This window comes from Trachypithecus francoisi, unplaced genomic scaffold (genome assembly GCF_009764315.1).
Source record: "Trachypithecus francoisi isolate TF-2019V2 unplaced genomic scaffold, Tfra_2.0 Lachesis_group15, whole genome shotgun sequence".
NCBI lineage: Eukaryota > Metazoa > Chordata > Mammalia > Primates > Cercopithecidae > Trachypithecus > Trachypithecus francoisi.
The window spans coordinates 113,234,987-113,247,147 of record NW_022681460.1 but is presented as its reverse complement, the minus strand read 5'-3'; the positions used below and the strand labels follow the sequence as shown (position 1 = coordinate 113,247,147).

General features: G+C 55.7%; 1 protein-coding gene across 2 annotated transcripts; it reads right to left on the bottom strand.

The window, feature by feature from the left end:
• Positions 1-88: 88 nt before the first annotated feature.
• Positions 89-4,622, bottom strand: IGFALS (insulin like growth factor binding protein acid labile subunit). 2 transcript variants are annotated; one of them, XM_033236203.1, is made up of 2 exons: positions 4,023-4,622; positions 89-2,080 (listed from the first exon to the last, which is right to left on the bottom strand). In XM_033236203.1, exons 1-2 carry the CDS (start codon positions 4,117-4,119, stop codon positions 279-281), a joined length of 1,899 nt encoding a protein of 632 aa, XP_033092094.1. In that variant the 5' UTR covers positions 4,120-4,622; the 3' UTR covers positions 89-278. The 2 variants fall into 2 exon arrangements, with proteins under 2 accessions (XP_033092094.1, XP_033092095.1); XM_033236204.1 differs by lacking the exon at positions 4,023-4,622 and adding an exon at positions 3,248-3,438.
• Positions 4,623-12,161: the final 7,539 nt, after the last annotated feature.

Sequence of the window (12,161 nt, the reverse complement as noted above, 5' to 3'; positions counted from 1 at the left end):
GGCCTCCCAAAGCTCTGAGACCACAGCTGTGCGCCATGCACCCAGCCCCCTTCCCTGGTTTCATGCTCGCAGTCACGAACCGTGCCTGTTAGATTCAATTGCCTTTGCCTTTAATTGACGACAGCTGGGTGCCGCCATGCCTTCCACCCCAGTCAGGCTCTTGTGTCTTTCCGCAAGTGAACAGTGCGGGGCTGCGTGCCTGCCAGGCCCCTGAGGACACTGAGGACCTGTCCCCAGCACAGGGTGAGCCAGGCGGGGGCCCGAGTCCGGGGCCCTGGTCAGCAGGGAGCGAAGTGGGCCTCGCTGAGGTCCCGCAGGTCGAGCCCCGTGACCTCGGGCGGGCTGGCACAGGTGATGTTGTTGTAGGTGTACACGGGGGGTTGGCAGTCGTCCCCCTCACAGATGGCCTGGACGAAGCGGGGCACGGCACTGGGGTTCTGCAGGGCAAAGTCCCGCAGCGCCTTGAGGGGGCAGCTGCAGTCCCAGGGGTTGCCCTCCAGCCACAGGCGCTCCAGGCCAGGGGGCTGCGGCATGAAGGTCCGCAGTGAGTTGTTCCTGAGGTTGAGGTAACGCAGCCGCCCCAGCGGTGCCAAGAGGCTGCCGGGCAACGCCTCCAGGCGGTTGTGCGAGACGTCCAGCCAGAAGGCCCGCTGCAGGGGGCCCAGGGCATCCGCCGGCAGCTCCGCCAGGCGGTTGTGGGAGAGCAGCAGGTACTCCAGCTTGCCCAGGCCCTGGAAGAGCTGGTGGGGCAGGTGCGTGAGCTGGTTGGAGGTCAGGTCGAGCTCCAGCAGCTCCGCCAGCCCCCACAGGCTTTGCTCCTCAATGCCCACGAGGCCGTTGTCCTTGAGGAAGAGCCGGCGGAGCCCCGAGAGGCCGGCAAAGGTGTGCGGGCGGATGCGGCCCAGGCAGCTGCCCTCCAGGTGCAGGCTGTGCAGCTTGCCCAGTCCCCGGAACACCTGCTCCGGAAGGTTCCGGAGACAGTTCCCAGAGAGGTTCATGACTGCCACGTTGGTGAGGCCGAGGAAGGCGCCCACCTTGACCTCCTGGAGCTGGTTGTGGTCCAGCGTGAGCACCTCAAGTTGCCCCAGGCCCTCAAAGCTGCGCTCGGCCAGCTGCCGGATGCGGTTGTGGCCCAGCTGCAGCTCTTCCAGAAAGTGTAAGTCCTCGAAGGTGCGGGGCCGCAGGCTGGCGATGGCGTTGTGGGACAGCCGCAGCACACGCAGGCCCAGCAAGCCAGGGAACGTGTCCTCCAGGAGGCCAGCCACGCGATTGTGGGACAGGTCCAGCCATCGCAGCGCCTTCAGGCCCAGGAAGGCGCCCGGGGCCACGGCAGCAATGAGGTTGCGGTCCAGGTAGAGCTTCTGGAGCCGGGGCAGCTGCGCGAACACGTTGGCCTTGATGGCCCGCAGCGCGTTCCTGCTCAGGTCCAGCTCTCGGAGCTCGGCCAGGCCGCTGAACAGTGCGGGCTGCAGGTAGGCCAGCCTGTTGCCCGCCAGCACCAGCTCGCGCAGGCCGCCCAGACCACGGAACGCCGCGTCGGGGAGCACGGCCAGGCTATTCCAGCCAAGGTTGAGGTCCCAGAGGTTACCGAGGCCCTCAAAGAGCCCGTCCTCCAGCCTGCTCAGGCGGTTGTTGCCAAGGCCCAGCGAGGCCAGCGCAGGTGTGTGCGCAAAGGTGCCGACCGCCAGGCTGCGCAGCTGGTTCCGCTCCAAGTGCAGGTGGCACAGGTTTTCCAGGCCCAGCAGTGCCTGCGGCTCCAGGCTGCCCAGCTGGCCACCCTGCAAGTTGAGGAAGGCCAGGCTGGAGAGGTTCCGGAAAGCCGCTGGGGGTATGGACGAGAGGTTGTTGCTGTCCAACCACAGGGCTTGGGTGCCGCCTGGGATCCCGTCAGGCAGGCGCGTGAGGTTCCTGGAGCTGCAGAAGACGCTGAGCTCATCCGCCTCGTCATCATAGCTGCAGGCACAGGTGGCCGGGCACGCTGGGCCCTCGGCTTCCCCCGGCGTTCCGGGCTCTGCTCCCTCCAGGCTGCGGGGTCCCAGTGCCACCCAGGACAGCAGCAGCAGCGCCAGGGCCAGGCCTCCTGCAGGGGGAGAGGCTTGGGGAGGCGGCCCGAGGAGGGCTCTGCCCGAGTGAGCCTGATACCAGCATAGCCGGAAGCAGTGCTCAGGTGTGAACTGAGGCTCGAGGTCATCCGCTGAGATGCGAAGAAGCCGGTGAGCCCCACAGGTCCTCTGGCCCAAAAGCTGACGCTGTGCTCCCCACCCCATGGGACAGAGGAGTGGCCGCCCCGCCCCGCTGCACAGACGCTGAGGGCTTGGCTCTCTAGCTCTGCGCAGGCCACGTGGGCTGGGCCAGGCTGGGTCTCGGGCTGTCTGGCATGTGGCAGCCTCACCCCCAAGGCAGGCACTTGAGCCAGGCCAGGCTGCCACGTTGGCCTAGAGGAAGGGGAGGGAACTGAGCCATTGGCCAAGGTCTGGCCATTTTCCGAACATTCTGGAGCAGGTCTGGGTGGGCACTCGCTCACTGCCCTCAGAGGCTGGACAGGGAGCTGGGCACCTCCTGCCCCAGTTAGGTCCCCTCAGCGGGGTCTCACCTGCCTGCGTCCAGGTCTTGGGTGCTCTGGGGGGGACCGGGGCACCGCTGTTGGGGGACAGGTAGGAACCCTGGACCGTCGCTCACCGAGGCTCACATTGCCTTTCAGGACAAGGGGCCACAGGCCTCACAGATCCAGCCAGCAGCCTCCCAAGCAGTGATGACCCAAAACCTCCCCTGTACGGCCCCCCCATCCTCAGAGGGTATGGAATAGCTGGGATGCTGGCAGGGACAGCGAGGTGGGGTCCCCCTGACTGCCCTTCTGCCATGATGGGTTGGGGGTGGCCGAAGCCGCAAGGGGTCACCCCACAGAGACAGTGGGGTGTAAGCCAACATCTCCTGCCTGGGTTGGGCCGCGACGCAGGCCGAGGGGCACCTCCCGTTGCCGTTCTGGGGGCTGAAGGCTCCGGCCTGTGCCTGGTCCTCCTCCCCTGCACTGCCGCCAGTGCTCTTAGGGTGAAGGACAGGACACAGACCCTCCGGTGCCAGGCACAGCTGCATCTCCCTGCCAACCCCAGCAGATGCATTTCCGACTGTGGGCTCCCCAGTCCCTGGGGGGGACTTCCTGGGGGTCACCCCTGGCCTCTCCCCAGTGGGCTCAGGGTCACGGACTGGCCACCCCCAGAGCAGGTGGCAGGGCGCTGGGGGGCCTCACCTTTCCTCAGGGCCATCCCGCGTGCAGGGCAGGCCGCAGGCAGGCAGCAAGGGAGGGTACGTCTGCTGTGTCGGCCACCCCTGCCCTCTGGATTTCCCCACTGCGGGACAGCCCGCGCCTGTCACCTGGCTGACCCAACCCAGCTGGCCCTGGCTCTGTTAACCCCCTCGTGCCGGGCAGCCGGTGTCGGCCCGGAGCCCTGGGGTGCAGACAGCACAGGGGTGAGGGGGCTTCCGTCGGGGTCCGAGGTGGGCCGTGATGTGGCCCTGGGGGCTGATGGCCAGTGCCCGGGCCCCATGCAGGTCTGACGGGGGAGGGCTGGGCAGCGAGGTTGGGGTGGAGACCCCTTGCAGCAACCTGGGAGAGGCTGGGGCTCGAGGCAGGTTTGGGGAGCCCAGGACTTTACCAGCTCCTGTTGCGGACAGGGTGCCCCTTGGGCAGCTCCTGGGGTCTTGACCCCACCCCTGGCCTGAGTAGCCAGCCATGTGGGCCTCAAGGGCTGCCTCCTCTTCCCCGTGCCCCACCCAGCTGTCCACCCGCCCTCCCGGGGGTTCCCTAAAGCCTGGGTGGGAGCTGCCATTTGTTCTTCAGGCCCATGGTGCTGTCCAGGGCCCAAGCTCGCCCCACCTCTCCCACTGCCCCGCCCCCAGCCTCTTCTAGGAACGTCTGGCAGGGCTGCAGGCGCCTGTTTGCTTTTGCCCTGCACCATCCTTGGGGAAAGTGTGGGGGTGGCCTGGCCATGGGAGCCAGGTCTTGTGCCCCAGACAAGCCTCACCTGCCCCTTGCTGTCCCCCAAGGCTCTGGTGAGGGCCGGGCCGCCCCACAGTCACCGCTTGTGTGCAGAGAGGCCACAGGAATGTGTGCCCAGCCATGTCCGAGGCCACCCCTGGGCTCCGTCTCCACCTGCCTCCAGCGGCCCCTCGTTCCCCTCCACCTGCTCAGACCACTTCCCAGTCAGTCGCTGTCTCCACCAGAGCCTGAGCCGCTGCAGCCCCTCCTCTCCAGGTCCCTGTAGGCCCCTCCCCTGGCTGTCAGCGGGGCCTGCCCACCAGTCCCTCGGCAGTGGGAAAGCCGTTCAGGGAAGCGTCCGGGAGGGGCGCAGGTGGGGGCAGAGCCAGGGCTAGGGGAGACCGCAGCTCTCCAGGGCCCTACCCCATCCGCAGCTCCGGCCTCACCTGGCGGGCCCCGTGCAGAGCTGTGGGAAGCCGCCGACCCACTGTCATCATCTTCCCTTTATCAAGAATTGATCATTTTCCAGGTGGCGTCTCGGCTCCTTTTCTGAGAAATTATAGATCCACGGGGAGAAAGTCCACACCCAGAAAAACCCACGATCCGTTTACTCAGCAGAAAACGCGGACTCAGCAGGGGCCTGGGGCCAGTGGACCTGGGCGGCCTCCTCTCAGGAGAAGTCCCCGTGTGGGGGTCCCTGGCCTGTGTCAGGCCACACACCACACCTGGGAGCCCTGCACGCTCCAGGCTGGAAGGGAGAATATGTCCCTGTTCTCTTCCTTTGGGAGAGGCCGAGCGTCGTGGGCAGGCAGAGCCTCACCAGGCTTCCGGCAGCTGGGTAAGGGGGCTCCAGGCCTCTTTGATTCCTGTGGTAACACCGAGGCCTACACACACACATTCAGCCCACTGAGTTCCAGAGGCCCCCATCACTGCCACCACCCCCGATGGCCCCACTCCCCCTGTGGCCTGTCCTGGCTCAAGGCTGGTGGCCTCCCAGGCTCCTGTCTTCAGGCTGCACAGAGCCTGGCTTTCTGTAGGACAGGACCGGAGGGAGGTGAGGCCGTGTCTAGGTCAAATCCTGGAATGCAGCTGTCCCTATCCCTTACTGTTTCCAGCAATGCCAGCAAGCCCTATGGCTCCGCATCCTGTGGGCACACACCTGTCCACACTCAGGCCGTTGGCAAGCGGATGGTGGCCGCCACCGGGGAGACCGAGCATCTTGTCTAGCACACGGCCGCAGGGTCATCCGGCCTCAGCCACTGCTGGTTGCAGTATCTTGCCAATTTTCTAGTTAGCTGGCTGATTTCTGACTTGCAAGACACAAGGAAGACCAAAAGCTTTCTGCACGCACACCTGTCAGGTGTGTGGCCGGTGGTCTCTGTCACACTGTGTGGCCTTTCCATCCTCTCATTAGGATTCTGGTGAGTTGTTTGTTTGTTTGTTTTTGAGATGGAGTTTCGTTCTTGTTACCCAGGCTGGAGTGCAATGGCGCAATCTCGGCTCACTGCAACCTCCGCCTCCCAGGTTCAGGCAATTCTTCTGCCTCAGCCTCCCGAGTACTGAGATTGCAGGCATGAGCCACCACGCCTGGCTAATTTTTATTTTATTTTATTTTATTTTATTTTTATTTTTTTTGAGGCAGAGGCTTGCTCTGTTGCCCAGGCTGGAGTGCAGTGGCCGGATCTCAGCTCACTGCAAGCTCCGCCTCCCGGGTTCCCGCCATTCTCCTGCCTCAGCCTCCCAAGTAGCTGGGACTACAGGCGCCCACCACCTCGCCCGGCTGGTTTTTTGTATTTTTAGTAGAGACGGGGTTTCACCGTGTTCGCCAGGATGGTCTCGATCTCCTGACCTTGTGATCCGCCCATCTCGGCCTCCCAAAGTGCTGGGATTACAGGCTTGAGCCACCACGCCCGGCCTATTTTATTTTATTTATTTTTTGAGATGGAGTCTCACTCTGTCGCCAGGGCTGGAGACCAGTGGCATGATCTCAGCTCACTGCAACCTCTGCTTCCCAGGTTCAAGCGAGTCTTCTGCCTCAGCCTCCCAAGTAGCTGGGATTACAGGTGCCCACCACTAAGCCCAGCTACTTTGTTGTATTTTTAGTAGACACAGGGTTTCACCATAAGGGCCAAGGTGGTCTCGAAGTCCTGACCTCGTGATTCATCCATCTCAGCCTCCCAAAGTGCTGGGATTACAGGCGTGAGCCACTGGGCTGGTGAGAGTTCTTAATTTTAATTAAGACTATGTCCTGGCCAGGTACGGTGTCTCACGCCTGTAATCCCAGCACTTTTGAGAGGTCGAGGCAGGTGGATCACGAGGTCAGGAGTTCAAAACCAGCCTGACCAACATGGTGAAACCCTGTCTCTACTAAAAATACAAAAAATTAGCCAGGCATGGTAGCACACGCTTGTAATCCCAGCTACTCAGGAGGCTGAGGCAGGAGAATCACTTAAACCTGGGAGGTGGAGGTTGCAGTGAGCCGAGATCGTACCATTGTACTCCAGCCTTGGCAACAGAGTGAGACTCCGTCTCAAAAAAAAAAAAAAAAGACAATGTCCGTTAAATGTTGAGCTTGATTCCTCAAATACCAACAACAAAGATGGTGACACGGTTTGACTGTGTCCCCACCCACATCTCACCTTGAATTACAATAATTCCCACGTGTCAAGGGCAGGGCCAGGTGGAAATAACTGAATCATGGGGGAAGTTTTCCCCATATTGTTGTGGGCAGTGAGTAACTCTCATGAGACCTGATGGTTTTATAAATGGGAGTTCCCCTGCAGACACGCTCTTGCCTGCCACCATGTAAGACCCTGTGCCTTCCGACATGATTGTGAGGCCTCCCCAGCCATGTGGAACTGTGAGTCCATTAAACCTCTTTCCTTTATAAATTACCGAGTCTCAGGTATGTCTATCAGCAGCGTGAGAAAAGACTAATACAGTAAATTATGACTGTAATAATTATTATTACAGTGGGACACTGCTGTAAAGATACCCAAAAATGTGGAAGTGACTTTGGAACTGGATAACAGGCAGAGGTTGGAACCATTTGGAGGGCTCAGAAGAGGACAGGAAGATGTGGGAAAGTTTGGCACTTCCTGAATGCCTTTGACCAAAATGCTCATAGTGATATGGCCAACAAAGTGCAGGCTGCGGTGGTCTCCGAGAGGAGGAACTTGTTGGAAACTGGAATAAAGGTGACTCTTGCTGTGCTTTAGCAGAGACTGGTAGCATGTTGCCTCTGCCCTAGAGATTTGTGGAACTTTGAACTTGAGAGAGATGATTTAGGGTATCTGGTGAAAGAAATTCCTTTTTTTTGTTTTTGAGATGGAGTCTCGCTTTGTCACCCAGGCTGGAGTGCAGTGGGGTGATCTCGGCTCACTGCAACCGCTGCCTCCCATGTTCAAGCAATTCTCCTGTCTCAGCCCCCTGAGCAGCTGGAACTACAGAAGGGCGCCGGCATACCCAGCTCATTTTTGTATTTTTAGTAGAGATGGGGTTTCACCATGTTGGCCAGGAGGGTCTTGATCTCCTGCCTTTGTGATCTGCCCACCTGGGCCTCCCAAAATGCTGGGATTACAGGCGTGAGCCACTGCACCCAACCAGTGAAAGAAATTTCTAAGCAGCAATGTGTTCGAAAGGTGACCTGGGTGCTGTGTTAAAAGCATTCAGTTTTATGTATTCACAAAGATATGGTTTGGAATTGGAACTTTAGTTTAAAAGGGAAGCCAACCATAAAAGGCTGAAAAATTTGCAGCATAGTGATGCCATAAAAAAGCCCATTTTCTGAGGAGAAATTTAAGCTGGCTGCAGAAATTTGCATAACAAGGAGCCAAATGTTAATCACAAAGACAGTGGGGAAAACGTCTCCAGGGCATGTCAGAGGTCTTCAGGGCAGCCCCTCCCATCACAGGTCCCGAGGCCTGGGAGGAAGAAATGGTTTAGTGGACCAGGCCCAGGGCCTTGCTGCTTTGTACAGTCTTGGGTGCCCTGCCTCCCAGCCATGGCGAAAGGGAGCCAAGGTCCAGCTCAGACTGTTGCTTCAGAGGGTGCAAGCCCCAAGCCTTGGCAGTTTCCATGTAGTGTTGGGCCTACAGATGCCCAGAAGTCAAGAATTGAGGTTTGGGAGCTGGGTGCAGTGGCTCACACCTGTAATCCCAGCAGCACTTTGGGAGGCTGAGGCAGGTAGTTCACCTGAGGTCAGGAGTTTGAAACCAGCCTGGCCAACATGGCGAAACCCTGTCTCTACTGAAAACACAAAAATTAGTCAAGCGTGGTGATGCGCACCTGTAGTCCCAGCTACTTGGGAGGCTGAGGTGGGAGGATCACTTGAACCTGGGAGGCGGAAGTTGCAGTCAGCCAAGATCATGCCACTGCACTCCAGCCTGGGTGACAGAGCAAGACTCCATAAAAAAAAAAAAAAAAAAAGGTTTGGGAATCTCTGCCTAGATTTCAGAGGCTGTGTATAGGGACACTTGGATTTCCAGGCAGAAGTGTGCTGCAGCAGCAGAGTCTTCACAGAGAACCTCTGCTAGAGCAATACGGCAGGGAAATGTGGGGTTGGATCCCTGCAGAGTCCCTACTGGGACACTGCCTAGTGGAGCTGTGAGAAAAGGGCCACCATCCTCCAGACCCCAGAATGGTAGATCCACTGACAACAGCTTGCACCATGCACCTGGAAAAGCCACAGACACTTGACACGAGCCTGTGAAAGCAGCTGGGAGGGGGGTTGTACCCTGCAAAGTCACAGGGGTGGAGCTGCCCAAGGCCTTGGGAACCCACCTCTTGCATCAGTGTGATCCGGATGTGAGACATGGAGTCAAAGGAGATCATTTTGTAGCTTTAAGATTTGACTGCCTGTTGGATTTCGGACTTGCATGGGGCCTGTAGCCCCTTTGTTTTGGCCAGCTTCTCCCGTTTGGAATGGATGTATTTACCTAATGCCTGCACCTTTGATTTTACAGGCTTATAGGCAGAAGGGACTTGCCTTGTCTCAGATGAGACTTTGGACTTGGACTTTTGGATTAATGCTGGAATGAGACTTTGGGGGACGGCTGGAAGGGCATGATTGTGTTTTGAATTGTGAGGACATGAGGTTTAGGAGGGGCCAGGGGCAGGATGATATGGTTTGGCTGTGTCCCCACCCAAATCTCATCTTGTAGTTCCTATAATCCCCACACGTGTGAGAGGGACCCGGTGGAGACAGCTGAATCAGGGGCTTGGTTCTCTCCATCCTGTTCTCTTGAGAGTGAGTTCTCATGAGATCTGATGGTTTTATAAGGGGCTTCCCCCTTCACTGGGCACTCATTTCTCTCTCCTGCTGCCATGTGAAGAAGGACTTGTTTGCTGCTTTTCCCACCATGATTGTAAGTTTCCTGAGGCCTCGCCAGCCTTGCAGAACTGCGAGTCAGTTAAACCTTTTCTTTATAAATTGCCCACTCTCAGGCAGTCCTTTATAGCAATGTGAGAATGGACTAATACAGATGGGAAAATGGCAACATTCTTAATGTCCTCTATTTTATTTTCATGGTTTCAAGTACTATTTTGTGCAGACACTGTCCTGTTTCCCCTTCTAATCAGTCTCCTAAGAGGGAGAGGCTGAGCTCAGGGTTAACTGTTCCCATGTGGGGGTTACCATCAGCCTCTGTGCCGTTTAGTGGAAGGGCTGTCACTGCTCATCATAAATCAAGCCCATCTAAGCCTGGGCCCCTTTCTGGATTCTTGGTCCCCTCTGTCCACTGCCACGCTCTCTGCACAGTGGGGACTTTTTGGTAAGCTGGAGTTTTTCTTTCTTTCTTTTTGGAGACATGGTCTTGCTGTTTCCCAGGCTGGAGTGCAGTGGTGCCATCTTGGCTCACTGCAGCCTCAATCTCCCAGGCTCAGGTGATCCTCCCACATCCGCCTCCCAAGTAGCTGGGACTTACAGGTGTGGTGTGTGCCACCAAGCTCAGTTAATTTTTATTTTTTTATTGAGATGGGGTCTCCCTGTCATTCTCAGGAAATTCTCATACCTGGTAGAGTAGGGCCTCATTCTTCAAGAGCATCTTGGCTCTTCCCAGTCCTGTGTGTTTCCATATAAACCTTGGAAGCAGCTGTGGAGTCTCTAAAACAAAAGCAAATTCTCAGTGGTCCTGCAGCCTGTGATGGCTTCCTGTACTGAGTCTCCCAACCTGGGGACATGCAGTATTTCCTCCTTGACCGAGGACCCGTGTCTCTCACGTTTTTGTGGATTTTCTACATTGTACTCTTGCATGGATTTTTTTAGGTTCTTTTCCTATATGATTGTTGCTTTTGACACTATTATGCATTATCATTTTCCCTCCTCAGTTTCATCTGCTGTTTGTCAGGGCTGGAATTGTTTTCTAGACAGGTTGGGATAACTAAGTATGAAGTAATGTGCTCCCTTTACCCTATGATTCTGCTTCTAAAAGTTTTATTGATTTATAATTTACAGAGCATAAAATTCCCTCACTGTAAGTGTGCAGTCGGTGACAGGAAATGCATGCTGTGTGGCCAGCGCTGCCGTCCGCCTTTCCGACATGAGCCGCGTGCTCTGCATCTGGTTTCTTCCCTGGATGCGGTGTTTTGGAGGCTCGTCCATGCCGTGACATGGAGCAATGCTTCATGCTTTACAGCTGAATGATGCTCCGCTCTGTGGCCTCATTTATTCATGGCTTCTTCTTAGTTGCTGGAGGCTTGGGCTGTTTCCATTTGGGGATGCTGTGAAAAATGGTACTCTATATGTGTGCAAGTCTTTGGACACAGGTTTCACTTTTCTTGGGTACAGTCTTAGGAGTGGAGTTGCTGGTTCATAGTGTTGTATCTCTTTTGAAAAACTTTTCCAGTGTGGGCATACTTTTTTTTTTTTAAAGACAATCTCACTCTTATCGCCCAGGCTGGAGTGCAGTGGCACAATCTTGACTCACTGCAACTTCCACCTCCTGAGTTCAAGCAATTCTCCTGCCTCAGCCTCCTGAGTAGCTGAGATTACATGCACCCACCACCACGCCCGGCTAATTGTTTTATTTTTAGCAGAGACGGGGTTTCACCATGTTGGCCTGGCTGCTCTTGAACTGCTGACCTCAGATGATCTGCCCACCTTTTGGCCTCCCAAAGTGCTGGGATTACAGGTGTGAGCCCCGACGCCCAGCCATGTGTACTGTTTTACAAGGTATGTGAGTTTCAGTTGTCCCACATCCTCACCAGCATTTGGTATGTTCCTGTAAGCTATTCCCACTCATGTTTTTCTGTTAACTAGTGATGTCAAACCTCTTCATGTGTTTATTGGCCATTCTAATGTCAGTCTTTAGTGACATAATCTAAGTTACCCTTTTATTTTTATTTTTGTAACATGTACAAAGCTGCTGGATACTCATTTTCAATTGGGTTATGTTCTTGAGTTGTGTAAGACTTTGTATATTACTTAGAACTCTCAGTGGTGGATCAACAAGGAAAAAAAAAAAAAGACTGGCAAATATTTTTCCCAGCCTGTGGCTTCTTTTTTTTTTTTTTTTTTTTAAAGCTGTCTTTTGGCCCAGTGTGGTGGCTCACATCTGTAATCCCAGCACTTTGGGAGGCTGAGGCTGGAGGGTTGCTTAAGCCCAAGATTTCAAGAGTGGCCTAGGCAACATAGCAAGACCCCACCTCCACAAAAAATACAAAAATGAGCCACACATGGTGGTACGCACCTGTGGTCCCAGCTACTCGGGAAGCTGAGGCTGGGGCTGGAGAATTGCTTGAGGCTGCAGTGAGCCATGATCATGCCACTGCACTCCAGCCTGGTTAACGGGGCAAAGCCTCATCTCAAAAAGAATGAAAAAAAAAAGTTGTCTTTTTAAAGTACAAAAGTTTTTCATTGTGACAAGTTCCAACTGATTTTTTTTTCTCTAACAACTCTTTGCCTAACCTAAGATGACAGAGATGTTCTCCTACAACTGCTTCTGAAAGTTTGGTGGCTTCAGCTATTATATTTAGGTCTGTGATCCGTTCTGAGTTACTTTATGAGGATATGAGGAAGGGTCTCAAGTCACCTCTTCCACAGATATCTAATTGTCCCAACACCATCTGTTAGACTCTCCTTTTCCCAATTGAAATGTCTTGGCATTTTTGTTGAAAAATCAGATGGCCATGAATACAAGGATTTATTCTAAACTCTGATCTGTTGTTCTTCATACCCTTCCTTACA